At 37.2% G+C, this 15,266-nt stretch overlaps 1 protein-coding gene across 4 annotated transcripts in view; it reads left to right on the top strand.

The window, feature by feature from the left end:
- The window catches only part of DHX40 (DEAH-box helicase 40), a 45,162-nt gene extending 40,270 nt beyond the window's left edge, over nt 1-4,892 (top strand). For 3 of the 4 annotated variants that reach the window (XM_033183708.1, XM_033183709.1, XM_033183707.1), the window contains 3 exons: nt 1,894-1,963; nt 2,203-2,431; nt 3,591-4,887. In XM_033183708.1, the coding sequence (XP_033039599.1) occupies nt 1,894-1,963; nt 2,203-2,431; nt 3,591-3,730 (439 nt within the window). In that variant the 3' untranslated portion in view covers nt 3,731-4,887. Of the gene's footprint in view, nt 1-1,893; nt 1,964-2,202; nt 2,432-3,590 lie in introns of all 4 variants that reach the window. The other variant, XM_033183706.1, reaches the window with a different exon arrangement.
- Nucleotides 4,893-15,266: the final 10,374 nt, after the last annotated feature.

Here is a 15,266-nt window from a genome sequence, read left to right on the forward strand (position 1 = left end):
GAACATAGGAGCCAGCATGAAGAGGCCCCAAGTGATCAAATATGAGACACTTTAAGCATCAAAATAAGTAATGATAATAGTGGATTATTATGCACTTAATAAAATGTGAAATCATATTTCTATCATGGTATAAATAAAGGCGTAAAAGTTTAATGAGAAATGGAATTGTTTACAAGCACCTCTCCATAAAATTTTTGTTAATTACAAAAGCAAAAAGTAACTTTACAGTGGAGAATCCTGGCATATGCCACCTAAATCAAGCAATCAAAGTGAACATAATGAAGTAAATCAAAATCATGTTCTTCCTGATAGGATACAATGAGAAAAACACAGCATTATATCTGTGATATTCCTGCTAAAGATGCATAACCTGAATCTAATCATCCTGAAACAGACAAACTCAAATTGAGTGACATATCACACAGTAACTAGCCTTGACATCTTTAAAGGTGCCAAGATCATGAAAGTCAAAGACTGAGGAAGTATTCCAGAATGAAGGAGACCAAAGGAAAATGAAAAATAAAGGCAATGTATGCTTCTGAATTACATCCTTTTGCTATAAAGGATATTAAGACATTCGGTGAAATGTCAGTGGGGTCTGAGGATTAGATGTTAGTAATGTATCAGTGTTAATTTTGTGGTTTTGATGGTTATAATCATGTCAGAATGTTCTTGATTGTTGATTGTAGGAAGTGCACACTCAAGTATTTGGGGATGATGGGGTATTAGGTTGGCAGCTTACTGTCAAATGATTCGGGTAAAAAAGATTTTTTTGGTCGGGCACGGTGGCTCACGCCTATAATCCCAGCACTTTGGGAGGCCGAGGTGGCTGGATCACAAGGTCAGGAGATCGAGACCACCCTGGCTAACATGGTGAAACCTCGTCTCCACTAAAAATACAAAAAAAATTAGCTGGGCGTGGTAGCGGGCGCCTATATTCCCAGCTCCTCGGGAGGCTGAGGCCGGATAATGGGGTGAACCCGGGAGGTAGAGCTTGCAGTGAGCCCAGATCATGCTGTTGTACTCCAGCCTGGGCGACAGAGCGAGACTCCACCTCAAAAAAAAAAAAAAAGATTTTTTTACTTGCAACTTTTCTGTAAATTCCGATTGTTTTGCACTTTTAAAAATATGGTATGTCTTGGTTACCCGCTGTATGCCAAACACTGGGCAGGTACTAAAAATAGAAAGGTAGAGTAACATAAGTCCTTACATCATTCTTGATGATACCTGAATCTAGTGGAGGGTACAGATATGTAAGTGAATAATTACAATGCAGTCTGATCTGGGTTATACTATGAGTACATACAAAGTACTATAGGAAATAAATTATGACGAACTAAGGTTATTATTTTGACAAGTTTTTTGGAATGATAGGTAGGGAAATGTAGAAGAAAATAAGGGCATGAATTAGAAAAATGATAGATTAACTAATTGTCAAGTTTTAGAGTAGCGAAAAATCATCCCTTTAAAAAGAGATGCAGCATAATATAACATAAACCATATTTAAGTCAGAAGAACCATTTAGGACTTGGTTTTACCATGCCTTAGCGCTGGTGATCTTGAGAAGTCTAGCTAATTTATTTGAGTTTCAGTTTTGACCTTTTAATAAAGTTCCTGGCTCTCAAAGCTCATAGATTATTGTTAATATTACTACTGATTCCTTATACCTAATTGTAGTGACTTATACCTAATTGTAGTGACTGTTTAACTTGTATAATTAATTTAAGATGAATTGGTACAGAGGTTGTAGTGATAGTTGAATAAATGTAAGCCTCTGCTTATAATGCTGTTTGTAATAGAACATACTGTAATTGTTCATTGCTGAATGTAATGCTCCATTTACTTCATTCCTTTACTGTTGTAGTCTTTATCATTTTGTTTTTCTGTTTATAGATCTGTTGGGAGAACGTTTTGCACAATGGATGGGCGTGGAAGCCCAGTTCACATTCATCCTTCCTCAGCAGTAAGTAGTTCATTTTTAATAAGGGGAAGAAATTTGTAAAGTTGTAGAAATAAGTAATATACAAATGTCTTCTACTTTTCACTTTGGGGTTAAATTTACATATATCTATATTACATAGATCTATAGGGTATTGGTTGGCCCATGCCTCCTGATTGAAGAAGATAGGACTATATGGTTTGTCTAATGTGGAATAGGGCAGGTTATTGAGTTATCATCCTTAAAAGAAATGTTGTGTATAGCTTCATGAACAGGAAACCAAACTTGAATGGATCATTTTTCATGAGGTATTGGTTACCACCAAAGTCTACGCAAGAATTGTATGCCCAATCCGTTATGAATGGGTAAGAGACTTGTTACCCAAGTTGCATGAGTTTAATGCACATGATTTGAGCAGTGTGGCCCGACGTGAAGTGAGAGAAGATGCAAGAAGGAGATGGACAAATAAGGAAAATGTAAAGCAGCTAAAGGGTGAGTAAATCATTTGTTCTATTTTAAAGCACTATGCCATACTGCTTCCTAGTAGTACTTTACTATTTTTGTTTATAAACATGTTGTGACCAACCTGGGCAATGTGATGAGACCCCATCTCTATCAAAAAAAAAAGGAAAATTAGCCAGGCATGTTGGTGTGCACCTATAGTCCCAGTGACTTGGGAGGCTGAAGCAGGAAGATCGCTTGAACCCAGGAGTTTGAGGCTGCAGTGAACTGTCATTTCACCAGTGCACTCCAGCCTGGGGGTGACAGAGTGAGGCACTATCTCTAAAAAAAAAAAATATATATATATTATATTATATATATATTATTATATATAATATATATATATATTATATATATATATATATATATTAATATATATATATATTATATATATAATATATATATATAATATATTATATATATATTATATTATATATATAATATATTATATATATATATATAATATATTATATATATAATTATATTATATATATAATATATTATATATATATAATTATATATATATATATAATATATATATATATATATATTATATTATATATAATATATATATATAATATATATATATATATATATATATATAATGATTTGTGCATTATTTACTCAGAATTCCCTTTGTTTCCAAGGGGCTAATTTTGTATATCCAAAGGGCTTTTTCTATGAAATATTAGGACCTGGTTGGGAGGCATAAATAGTTGTGGTACTGAAATAGGACAGAAAGTTTATCAGCTCACATGTACAGAAAACTTTTTAGTAAAGCTTTTTGAGGTTGAATCATGAAGTATATTGTATTTTCTTTATTTGACATCACTGAAAAATAGAATGGTGAAGAGTTTTGCCCAAGAAATCATAGAAAAGTCTTTAGAAATGTTAGCCACTAGGTGTTTTATTACAGCATCTTAACACTGTGCCACATGCTTGAATTAGGGTCAGTTTTTCTGACTCATTGACCTTGGTGCTCTTAATTTTGTAACCATAGACTACTTGCTTTTGAAAGGGCAAAATTTAATTTTCTCTTTATTCTTTTTACTTTGTTAACATTGAAAAATCAGGGCTTCTCTTTCTCTTAACATTTCTAATACTGAATCTCAAAGCTAAGTTTTATTGGATTAATTTGTAATGTTTTCAGATGGAATATCAAAAGACGTCTTAAAGAAAATGCAAAGAAGAAATGATGACAAATCCATATCTGATGCACGGGCTCGTTTCCTTGAGAGAAAGCAGCAGAGGACCCAGGACCACAGTGACACACGGAAGGAAACAGGCTAAAGTGGTGAATCCTCTAATTCAGGAAGTAGGAAAAGCAGCCAGGAAATGTGCTTCTACTTTGCCAGTTATTTCAGACAGCACTACCAAGAGGAAGTGGTCAGCACTTGTTATTGGCCTATGAACTAAAGCAAATCAAAGCTCATAAATCAAAGCTCATCAGTTTCCATAAATGCAATTGTCAAAGAAAAGATTGGGTTGCCATAGTCATAAGCAATGATACATGAAACCAATGAAAGACAGTACATGTAATATTTTCCTCGGTACAGTTTTGCTGGCCTTAACTGGTATCAAACTCTGTCATTGAGATGTTTTCAAAGAACATTGAGTTGTATTTAATCAGCGTGTACTCCATTTGCATTGAAGCATTAAAAATTATTTTCCTTAAAATCTCTTTAAGGCCTTCTTGTCCCTGTTAGAATAGTGCTATATATCAGGTATGTGACCATTTCTTTCAGAAGGCTGAACATAAGAGGTTTCTACTCAGCAATACTTAGATGTCTAACCATTTAATTGCTACAGAGCTTTATAGATATTTAGAGAAAAGACTTAATCAGTAAATAAAATTGCCTATGGCAGGATTCTTTCTTGAATTAATATTAATCCTTAAATTGATTTTTCTGGGATTATACAAATTCCTTTTTATATCAAAGTATATTGTTTAAAACAGTAGCTATAGCCATTAACCAAAGGACAGATGATATATATATATATATATATACATATAAGTTCTTTTTTAGCTGTACCTACGTACTTATATCAGCACCATGTATGTAGGTGTGATAGTACTTTCAAACAGCCCCTCCACCTGGCCTACTCTGTTACTTCCACTTGCTTGGGAAGGGCCATTTAACTTCCATTATGCCAAACTTGGGATGGGATTTTCAAAGCAGGCAACACTATTTCATCGTGTTTCAAATTGGAACCGTGAGGCTAGTTAGTGTCACACTCAGGCCACACTGAGCACTTGCCCACTCTTGTTTACTGCCTTGTATTCTAGTTATTTGTGTATTTGTCTCCCTCACTAGATTATACGCTCCTTGTGGGCAGGGACTCTCTTATTTTCATCTTTGTATCTTTCATGCACCTAGCATAGTGCTTTGCACATAGTAGTCACTCAATGTTTGTTAAATAAAGCTATTAGTGTCATTAAAATTCAAGACAGTATAATGTGTGTTTTTAGATATTTTGTGTAAAAGTTAAGAATCTAAATTTTTTTATCAGTAACTCTTCTAGTTATTTCCTTTGGAATCTAGTTTTATGTTCAATAATAGAAACTTGAAATCTTTATCAAAAATCACAAGGACCCAAATTCATGTATTTGTCCCTAAAGTAAGGTGAGTGATGATGGTTTCTCCAAACCTTTCCAGTGTTTTAATTTGTTCATTTTTATTTTTAGTGCTCTAGACACTGTTATTAGCACATATTAATCATTTAGTTCTGTCAGTCTCTCTTCTCAGGTGTATTGTATAAGGGCATTTCCTTAGATGTGATGGGATTGTGTGTGGATTCTTGGAATGAAAGCTCTTCTAGTTTAGTAAATATTAAGCACACATTCTGAATCTACACATCACACTCAAATTATATCAGTTGTTTTGGTAATGTCCTTTATGGCATTTTTCTGTAGTTCAAGATTTAGTCTAGGATCATGTATTGTATTTAGTCTCTTAATCTGGAAAAAGTCCTTAGTCTTTTTCTTTCATAACATTAACATTGTAAAATAATATAGGCTAGTTATTTTATAGAATGTTCTCAATTTGGGTTTCTCCAATGTTTCTTCATGGTTATGCATTTTTAACTAGAATACTGCATAAGTAGTAGTGTCATGATATCACATCTGGAGGTACATGGCATTTTCCCCTTACTGGTGGTATTAATTTTAATTACTTATTAGGATGCTTTTTAAATTATATCAGCCTGGTTATCCTTATAATTCATAAATAATGTGAGGGGGAGATACTTTTATTATATAAAATATATTGTTCCTTATAAAATATGACATTTTGGATTTACCATCAATTGATGATTCTTGCCTGAATCTATTTTATTCTTATGGCTGCAAAATGGTGATTTTTTTTTTCTAATTCTTTTCTATATTTGTTGGTATTATATTGTAAGGAAGAGTTTTCCTTGAAGGATGAATGTCTGATGAACAGGTGGGTGCTAGGAAGAGCATGGATCAAGACAGAGAATTATTTATAGAAAGCACAGGGGGTGTTTGAGATGGTGGCAAACAGTTGAGTTTACTTGGTGCATAGAATATATATAGGAGAGTAGGTGGCTGAAAATGTTGAGGTCAGATTATAGAAAGCTTTGAAAACCAATCTATGGAATTTGGATTACTTTATGGATTTGTTAGAAGGGAAGGACATCATTACAGTTTTGTGATAACTGTGACAGTGTTATTGATAAAAAATTTCTGTATCTCAGTTTGCATTTAGAGGACTGTGAGAGTAGTAGTATCAAGGGAATGCTGGATCTAGTTAAGGCAAGAACATGGAAGCAGCCTTGGAGGAAAGGTGGGTTTTATGGAGGAGTTTGTTCTTAAAAGAATGGGAATACACCTTCAAGTTAGTAAATGAAACAAAACAAAAAGAATCAAAGACAAATTTTTTTTTGAGATGGAGTTTTGCTCTTGTTGCCCAGGCTGGAGTGCAATGGCACGATCTCGGCTCACCACAACCTTGGCCTCCCAGGTTCAAGCAGTTCTCCTGCCTCAGCCTCCCAAGTAGCTGGGATTACAGGTGTGTGCCACCACGCCTGGCTAATGTTTTTGTATTTTCAGTAGAGACGGGGTTTCGCCAGGCTGGCCAGGCTGGTCTCGAACTCCTGATCTCGTGATCCACCCACCTCGGTCTCCCAAAGTGTTGGGATTACAGACATGAGCCACTGCGCCCAGCCGACAAATGTTATAATAGAAAAATGGGCAAAGGACATGGCTGGTCCTTTTATAAAAGGGGAAACAAGAAAGGTCAATAAATAAAAGAAGACAATGAACCTAACTTGTAATTAGGGAGGTGGCATTCATTTCCATCAGATTAGCAATAATTAATACTCCTGAATAGTGGTGGTGGTGAAGAATAAATTGCTCTTATTTAATTAATTTTTTCATACAGCTCTGTTGCCCAGGCTGGAGTACAGCATGATCATGACTCACTACTTCTTTGATCTCCTAGGCTCAAGCAGATGTCCCACCTTAGCCTCCTGAGTAGCTAAGAGTACAGGTGTGTGCCTGTACTTTTTTTTTTTTTTTTTTTTTGAGATGGAGTTTCGCTCTTGTTGCCCAGGCTGGAGTGTAATGGTGTGATCTCAGCTCACCACAACCTCTGCCCCCCCGGGTTCAAGCGATTCTCCTGCCTCAGTCTCCCTAGTAGCTGGGATTACAGGCATGTGCCACCACACCCAGCTAATTTTGTATTTTTAGTAGAGACGGGGGTTTCTCCATATTGGTCAGGCTGGTCTCGAACTCCCGACCTCAGGTGATCCACCTGCCTCGGCCTCCCACAGTGCTGGGATTACAGGCATGAGCCACCGCACCTGGCTTACTAATGTTTTAAAATTCAGTTTTTGTAGAGATGGGGTGTCACTATGTTGCTCAGTCTGGGTCTGAAACTCCTGGGCTCAAATGATCCTCTTGCTTTGGCCTACCAAAATCCTGGGATTATAGACATGAGCCACAATGCCCAGGCCAGCTCTTATTTTAGAGAACATTTTGGCAATATCTAGTAAAGCTGAAGCTGTGTACAACCTGATACCTAGTAAATCCACCTCTAGACTTAGGTGGTCTTTGACTAGTGTATCACATCTGGAGGTACATGGCATTTGCCCCTTATTGGTGATACTAGTTTTGATTACTTAGGGTGGACCCAGTAAGTCCACATTTAGACTTAGGGGTTTCTCTAGACTAGGAACTCCCAGACTATACACAATATTCTGTGCCTTATAAAATTGGACTCCTATAGGTTTAGCGTTAAGTGCTGATGATAAATACATAAAAGATGTTAAATACAGCATTCATTACAATGTGAAATACACCATTGTTTCTAATAGAAAAAATCTGAAAACAGCACCTATATATATCAGGAGGGAAAAGGTTTAATAAATTGTGATATGTTCTTACTGTTGAATTCTACAGCAGTGAAAGTGATTTTTGAGGTTCTTGATGTGTACTCCTATTTAGCAGAACAGATGAACCAGTTCATATTCCAACCAGCAATATATGAAAATGTCAGTCTTACTACACCTCATACCTCAGTCTTCTAATTATTGACAAAAGGTGCCTCATTATTCTCTTAATTTATATATTTAGATATTTAATGCTTTTTCCATATGTTCAAACTGTAGGGAATAATAAAATTATCTGATTTGAATTTGATAAGCCAGATAATAAATATTTTAGGCTTTCTGGATGTGTAATTTCTGTTGCAGCTACTCTGATGTTGTAGTATGAAAGCAACAACAGACAGTACGTGAATGAATATCACTGTGTGGTATTTATTGGAATAAAACTATGGAGAATGAAACTCAGATTTCACATGTCAGGAAATACAGTCAGCCCCCTGTATCTGGGGGCTCAGTATCTGGGGTTCCACACCCACAGATTCAACCAACCACAGACTTCAAGTATTCCAAAGAAAATCCAATAAAAATAATACAATAATGAAAGATAATATAAAGAAAAAACAACAGAGTATAACAACTATTTACATTGTATTAGATGTAAGTAATCTAGATATGATGTAAAGTATGCAGATGAAGATGTGTGTATATGCAGATACTACCCATTTTATATGAGAAACTTGAGCATCAGCCAGATTTTGGTATCCTCAGGGGGAAGTCCTGGAACCAAACCCCAGCTGATACTAAGGGATGACTGGATTATTGTTGTGATTTCAGGTTTTTTTCCTCTGAGATGAAGTCTTACTCTGTCGCCCAGGCTGGAGTGCAGCGGCACGATCTCTGCTCACTGCAATCTCCGCCTCCCAGGTTCAAATGATTCTCCTGCCTTAGCGTCCTGAGTAGCTGGGATTACAGGTGCATGCCACCACACCCAGCTAATTTTTGTATTTTTAGTGGAGATGGAGGTTCCCCATGTTGGCCAGGCTGGTCTCGAACTTCTGACTTCGAGTGATCTGCCTGCCTTGGCCTCCCCAAGTGCTGGGATTACAGGTGTGAGCCACTGCACCTGGCCAATTTCAGTTTTTTACCACTTGTACTTGAATCTAGAAAAGCTACTTTTTATATTCCCATTCTAACTTAAATGATCACTTCATTTGCAAGAAAAGGTCTTAATGAAACGTCAGATTTTTTTGGCTTTTACTTTTTCTTCATAGCAGAGTTGATGAAACAGCATAATATCAAGGAATCAATAAATTTAAATAGTAATCTTTATTCTTCCAAAGATTTTTAAAGTAATCCTTATTGTTAGCTGTTTCTTTAAACTTAATACATGAATAATACAAATTCCCTCATGAAGCTGTTAAAGATTTTTCAAAGAAAATGATTAGTCACAGCTGAGCATGGTGGCTCACACCTGTAATCCCAGCACTTTGGGAGGCCAAGGTGGGCAGATCCCAAGGTCAGGAGCTCGAGACCAGCCTGGCCAATATGGTGAAACCCCGTCTCCACTAACGATAGAAGAAATTAGCTGGGTGTGGTGGTGCGTGCCTGTAAACCCAGCTACTCAGGAGGTTGGGGCAGGAGAATCGCTTGAACCCGGGGGGGCAGAGGTTGCGGTGAACTGAGATCGTACCACTGCACTCCAACCTGGGTGACAGAGCAAGACTCCATCTCAAAAAAAAAAAGATTAGTTACATTCCTTGTCCAAATAAAATCCACATATTTTTCTCACCTATTATTACTTGGTTCTCAGCTAAAACATAGGAAATGAGATGAGTGAACCCAAAATACAGTCCAGCACCCTGTTTAGTGCTTTGTATATGGGAGGTAATTCTTTATAAATGATTGTTGTGCCAACTCCAGATGCAATTACTAACAACATAAAGTAGCCTAGGCTTCAAATTAAATGGGTGGTATAATCAATAAATGCTTTAATAGCCGGAGAAGTAAGGTAAATGGATTTTTTTTTTTTTTTTTTTTGAGACGGAGGCTCACTCTGTTGCCCAAGCTGGAGTGCAGTGACGCCATCTTGGCTCACTGCAACCTCCGCCTCCCGGGTTCAAGTGATTCTCCTGGCTCAGCCTCCCGAGTAGCTGGGACTACAGGCGCCCACCAACACACCCAGCTAATTTTTGTATTTTTAGTAGAGGTGGGGTTTCACCATGTTGGCCAGGATGGTCTTGAACTCCTGACCTCAAATGATCCACCACCACTTCGGCTTCCCAAAGTGCTGGGATTACAGGTGTGAGGCATGTGCCTTGCCGGTAAATGGATTTTAAGCTGAGTTTTTGAGGGAAGAGTAGGACCTGGACTGAAACAAAACGGGAGACAGAATTTGTGTGGTTGGGGACAGGAACCAGATGTAAATGATGGAAAAGTTGGTGTCACTTTGAGAAGGATTTTTTGGAAGGGTTTTGCAATGTCCAGTCTGTATCTTGGGTTAGCACTAATAGGTCAAATGGAGAATAATTTGATTGTCACTCATTCCTACAGATAGAAAAATTTTTAAGTAGCTTGGGCTGGGATTTTCTTTTTATCATGTGCCATTGTGTACGTGTCTGCTACTTCATTTAGTTCCCTTTTTAAAAACTGAATTTTTACTACTACTGTGCAAAGGTTAAACATTTTTTAAAATAAATTAATAATGGAATGTTTAAGCCTTCCTCAGTAATAAGTATAATCTTATCTCTACATCTGATCTGGTGGGTCAACTATATAGTAACTATAGACTGTAATAGCTGTCTTCATCAGGTTAGTTTTTATTTTCACCATGCCTGTAGAATGCTTTATATTGTAGTCCCTTATTATCTGAGGTTTCATTTTCTGATGTTTCAGTTACCTGTGTTCAACTGTGTCCAAAAATAGGTGACTACAATATAATATTTTGAGAGACCACATTCACATAACTTTTATTATAGTACATTGTTATAATTGTCCTATTTTCATTGTTAATATCTTACTGTGCCTAATTTATAAGTTAAACTTTATCATAGGTATATATGTATAGAAAAAACATAGTGTGTACTGTATGGGGTTCAGTATTAGCTGTGGCTTCAGGCATCCTCTGTAGAGGTCTTGGAATATATACCTTGTGGATAATGGAGGACTACATATTTGAGTGGTTGGTGGACTTAAACTAAGGAGACCTTTTCATGACTCTTAGTGCTAACAAGGTTGACTCAGAAAAGAAAAACAATTTATATCAATAAATCTAAGGCAGGCTTATATGAATGCTGCATACTTTTCATCACTGCAGTGTTATGGAATGAAAAGTAGTTGTATGGGTTGATACTATACAACATTAAACTCATAGTTATTTGGAATATGAACAACCAGGAAAAGAAAATAACCAGCTATTTGGTTTGCTTTACATAGTAATCTACTTTTAATAGTCATGACAGGATGAGGTATGGCATTTTAAAAAAAAGTAATACCTAGTATATCCTAGGTTTGGTATATACTCAGATTAGGCTACATTTGCAGGAGTACTATACAACTGTTCACTTTGATGAATCTGAGGCCTTTGAGGTTCAGAACTGCTTTCCCTATATTAATTTTTTTTCAAAAAAGGCTTTACAAAAGGATTTAACATTTGAGTATTTAATTTTACATTGTAGGTACTGGAAAATATTTGTTGAAGAAATTAGATTATAATTCCTTAAAACTTTATTATTGAGGCCGGGCGCAGTGGTTTACGCCTGTAATCCCAGCACTTTGGGAGGCTGAGGCCGGTGGATCACGAGGTCAGGAGATCAAGACCATCCTGGCTAACACGGAAGACCATCCTGGCTAACATGGTGAAACCCCGTCTCTACTAAAAATACAAAAAAATTAGTCAGGCATGGTGGCGGGCACCTGTAGTCCCATTTACTAGGGAGGCTGAGGCAGGAGAATGGTGTGAACCTGGGAGGCGGAGCTTACCGTGAGCCGAGATTGCGCCACTGCACTCCAGCCTGGGTGACAGAGCAAGACTCCGTCTCAAAAAAAAAAAAAAAAAAAACACTTGACCATTGAGTTAACCAAAACTTTCTCAGATCTCAGTTCTTAGCTATTCTGTTGTGAAGAAGTGAGAGGTTTACTACCATTAACAAAGCTGCAGACGTACACTGCTACTGGCAGAACTATCCCTAGAGAGTGGCAAAACTTTACACTTCCCAAGGGAACATATCTGTGGGTCATGCTTTGCTTTGGACTGGAGACAGCAGTAACTCTAGGAGGTGAACACAGAACGTTCTACATATTTAGAAATAGAAAAAGAAACATCCCTTAACAATTATTCCTGCACTCTCACCCTCATTGCCTCTTCATTCTATAGATGCTCTCAAGCTTCTTGTGACTTTTGTCCCAAGATGTTGTGACATGGCATCTGACTCCCTATTGATCAGCAGGGTTAAAATCCTCCTGGGTTTTTCTGTCCACAGTGTTCTATGAATTGCTCTATTTAAACCAGCTTTTTTTTTTTGGAGATGGAGTCTTGCTCTGTTGCCCAAGCTGGAGTGCAGTGGCACACTGTAGAGTGGCAAATGAAGACATATTTATCTGATCCTCTGATATAAAACCCCCTATTAATAAACACCTTTCTTAAAAGTTCTATATAAAAGTATACTTATAATAGGATTGTTTCCTTAACTTGTCTATAATTGAACAGGAACTAGGGGAGGCAGGGAGGTTCAAAAAACAAAATAAATGGAAAGGGAAATTGAAGGCATCCAGAGACTTTTATTTATTTATTTATTTTTGAGACTGAGTCTCACTCTGTCACCCAGGCTGGAGTGCAATGGTATGATCTCAGCTCACTGCAGCCTCCACCTCCCAGGTTCAAGTGATTCTCCTGCCTCAGCCTCCCAAGTAGCTGGGATGGCAGGCACCTGCCACCACGCATGGCTAATTTTCGTATATTTAGTAGAGATGGGATTTCACCATGTTGGCCAGGCTGGTCTCAAACTGCTGACCTCAGGTGATCCGCCCGCCTCGGTCTCCCAAAGTGCTGAGATTGTAGGCTGAGCCACCGTGCCCTGCCTAAACCAACTTTTGTGAGATGGCTTTTTAAGGTAATAGCATGAACCACTTCATTCCTCTGCCAGGGTCTGATTCAACCCTTCAAAAACATGGGTGGACCCTATATAATGTGACTTGATTCCACATTAGATCCCCACAGAGCTAGTCTTGGCTTTTCACTTGGAACATGCCCAATGCTGATACAAAGTAAAGACTCACTATAGATCTTATTGCTATCCATGGTACATTATAAAACTTGTCTAAATATTTAAAGGTTTAAAAGAAGCCTGAGCAGCGGATGTCAAGAGTATAAGTCAGGTATATTTCATAGTAAAATTAAAATGCCATTAAAATTTTGTTCTTGCGGGGCTGGGTGTGGTGGCTCATGTCTGTAATCCCAGCACTTTAGGAGGCTAAGTCAGGAGATTACCTCAAGTCAGGAGTTCAAGACCAGTCTACCCAATATGGTGAAACCCCAGTCTCTACAAAAAATAAAAAATAAGCCAGGTGTTGTTGCTGGTGCCTATAATCCCAGCTCCTCGGGAGGCTGAGGCAGGAGAATTGCTTGAACCTGGGAGGTGGTGGTTGCAGTGGGCCAAGATCACGCCATTGCACTCCAGCCTGGGCGACAACAGCAAAACTCCGTCTTAAATAAATAAATATTGTTCTTGCTTTGTAAATGCTGCTTTCATTTTTTCATTTTGGAGCGGGGAGCCTTGCCGATAGTCAGTGACTTGTACATTTGTTTACTGGCATTTGATAGGCTGCTCTTTATCTTGCATGAAAAGATAAAGACCTAGCCAGTCTAATCCTACTGGGATTCGTATCAGTGGCCTCGGGGGGGTTGAGATGCTTCAAAGCTGCTGTTTAAAGGGCAAAACTAAGTATCTTACTTGGATAATACTAAAGTATGTCCTTTATGGCTTTATTAGAATCTGAACTGTAAACATTTGGTACCGTGGGTTAAAGTTCCGCTTTAAAATTAATTTCTGAGTATGTGAGATATGCCTTTTCTTTGTGACTTTTGCAGTGCAGTGAATTCAGGCTGTTTTTAAAAGGTCAAGTTTTTAAAAGGCAGGGGCATTAGTGCCAGGGCTGCTTGAAGATGAACAGCTATGGAGAAATCCTACAGTGAAAGAGGTTGGTTTTTTGTTTGTTTTGAGGTGTCATTCTAGGATATATATATATATCCTAGTTGTTGGCATAACATTAAAATTAGTGACACAATATAGGTTTCTTGTATAGGTTTTGAGAAACTAGCAGTCCTCAAAATAACAGACCAAGCAATGTAGTTTTTGCTAATGGCATTTGCTGTGACTCATGATAGGGACCTACTGTTGATGAGCATTCCAACAAAAATAGCTTTAACTTCACCATTTATTAACATGGCTACCTTGTTAAAACATTTTCTGAAACCAAAAGCTAGGGTGATCATTTATAGCATTGTCTTATTAAAAGACTATGTCATACTATATCATAGAAAAAAACATTCTGGGTGGTAGAATTTGCTTCCTGGTCTATTAGGTTCTCTGTTCTCCCCTCTAACTTAAGGTAATGTCTGAAAACAGAGCCATTCAGGTATTGCTTAGGTAACTAAACCAGTGAAACCAGTGAAACTGCCTTTATACTGTTACCAAGAACAGCGGACTCCCATTACAAAAAAAAATCTTATTACCCTACTCAAATTATTCATCTTTAAAAAGGCATAGAGTTTTTTTTTCTCTTGAAAATTTTTCGATTAATTTGAAGATCATTTCAAAATGATCCAGGATAACAATCTATTTTTCCTCTTCCTAAATTATTTCTCAAAACAATGTAATTTCTGTGTGTGATGACCTAAGAGTCACTAACAACCTCAGCGCACTTTTTGGTTAGATACTCCACACCAAATAGCTAAAATCAACTGCTTTTGGGATTCTAAATGTACTTAAAGTTACAGGGTCTGTATGAAAATACCAGACACATTAATAAATTAAATTTTGGTGGCCCATTAATGATATGGCTCTTGTATCTCCAGATTCTGAGACTGAAAATGTAACTTGATCAAGCTACTAAATTACTGTAATAAAACAATTACTCCTTTAGAATTTTAATTTAGAATTTGTCTACTTCCAAAAAGAGTTTAAAGCAGTTACTATCAGACTGGCATTAGGTCATTTCAAATGTTGCGGAACACAGAGGATCTTCGTGTATTTAGCTTAACAATACAAAAAGATATTTTGCAAGTATAAATATTCACTCTTACAACATGGTGGTAAGACTTTTCTTTGCAGAACAATCTTTACCCTGTTACCTGCCAGATTCTTCTCTCATGCTTAGTATGAGACAGTTAAGTAAAAGGGAAAAACACTAAAAGCAACTGATTGGCAAACTTCTCACCCTAACCCAAACTTAGCACACAAAATTATTGTCTACCCAATAG

This window comes from Trachypithecus francoisi, unplaced genomic scaffold (genome assembly GCF_009764315.1).
Source record: "Trachypithecus francoisi isolate TF-2019V2 unplaced genomic scaffold, Tfra_2.0 Lachesis_group20, whole genome shotgun sequence".
Lineage (NCBI taxonomy): Eukaryota > Metazoa > Chordata > Mammalia > Primates > Cercopithecidae > Trachypithecus > Trachypithecus francoisi.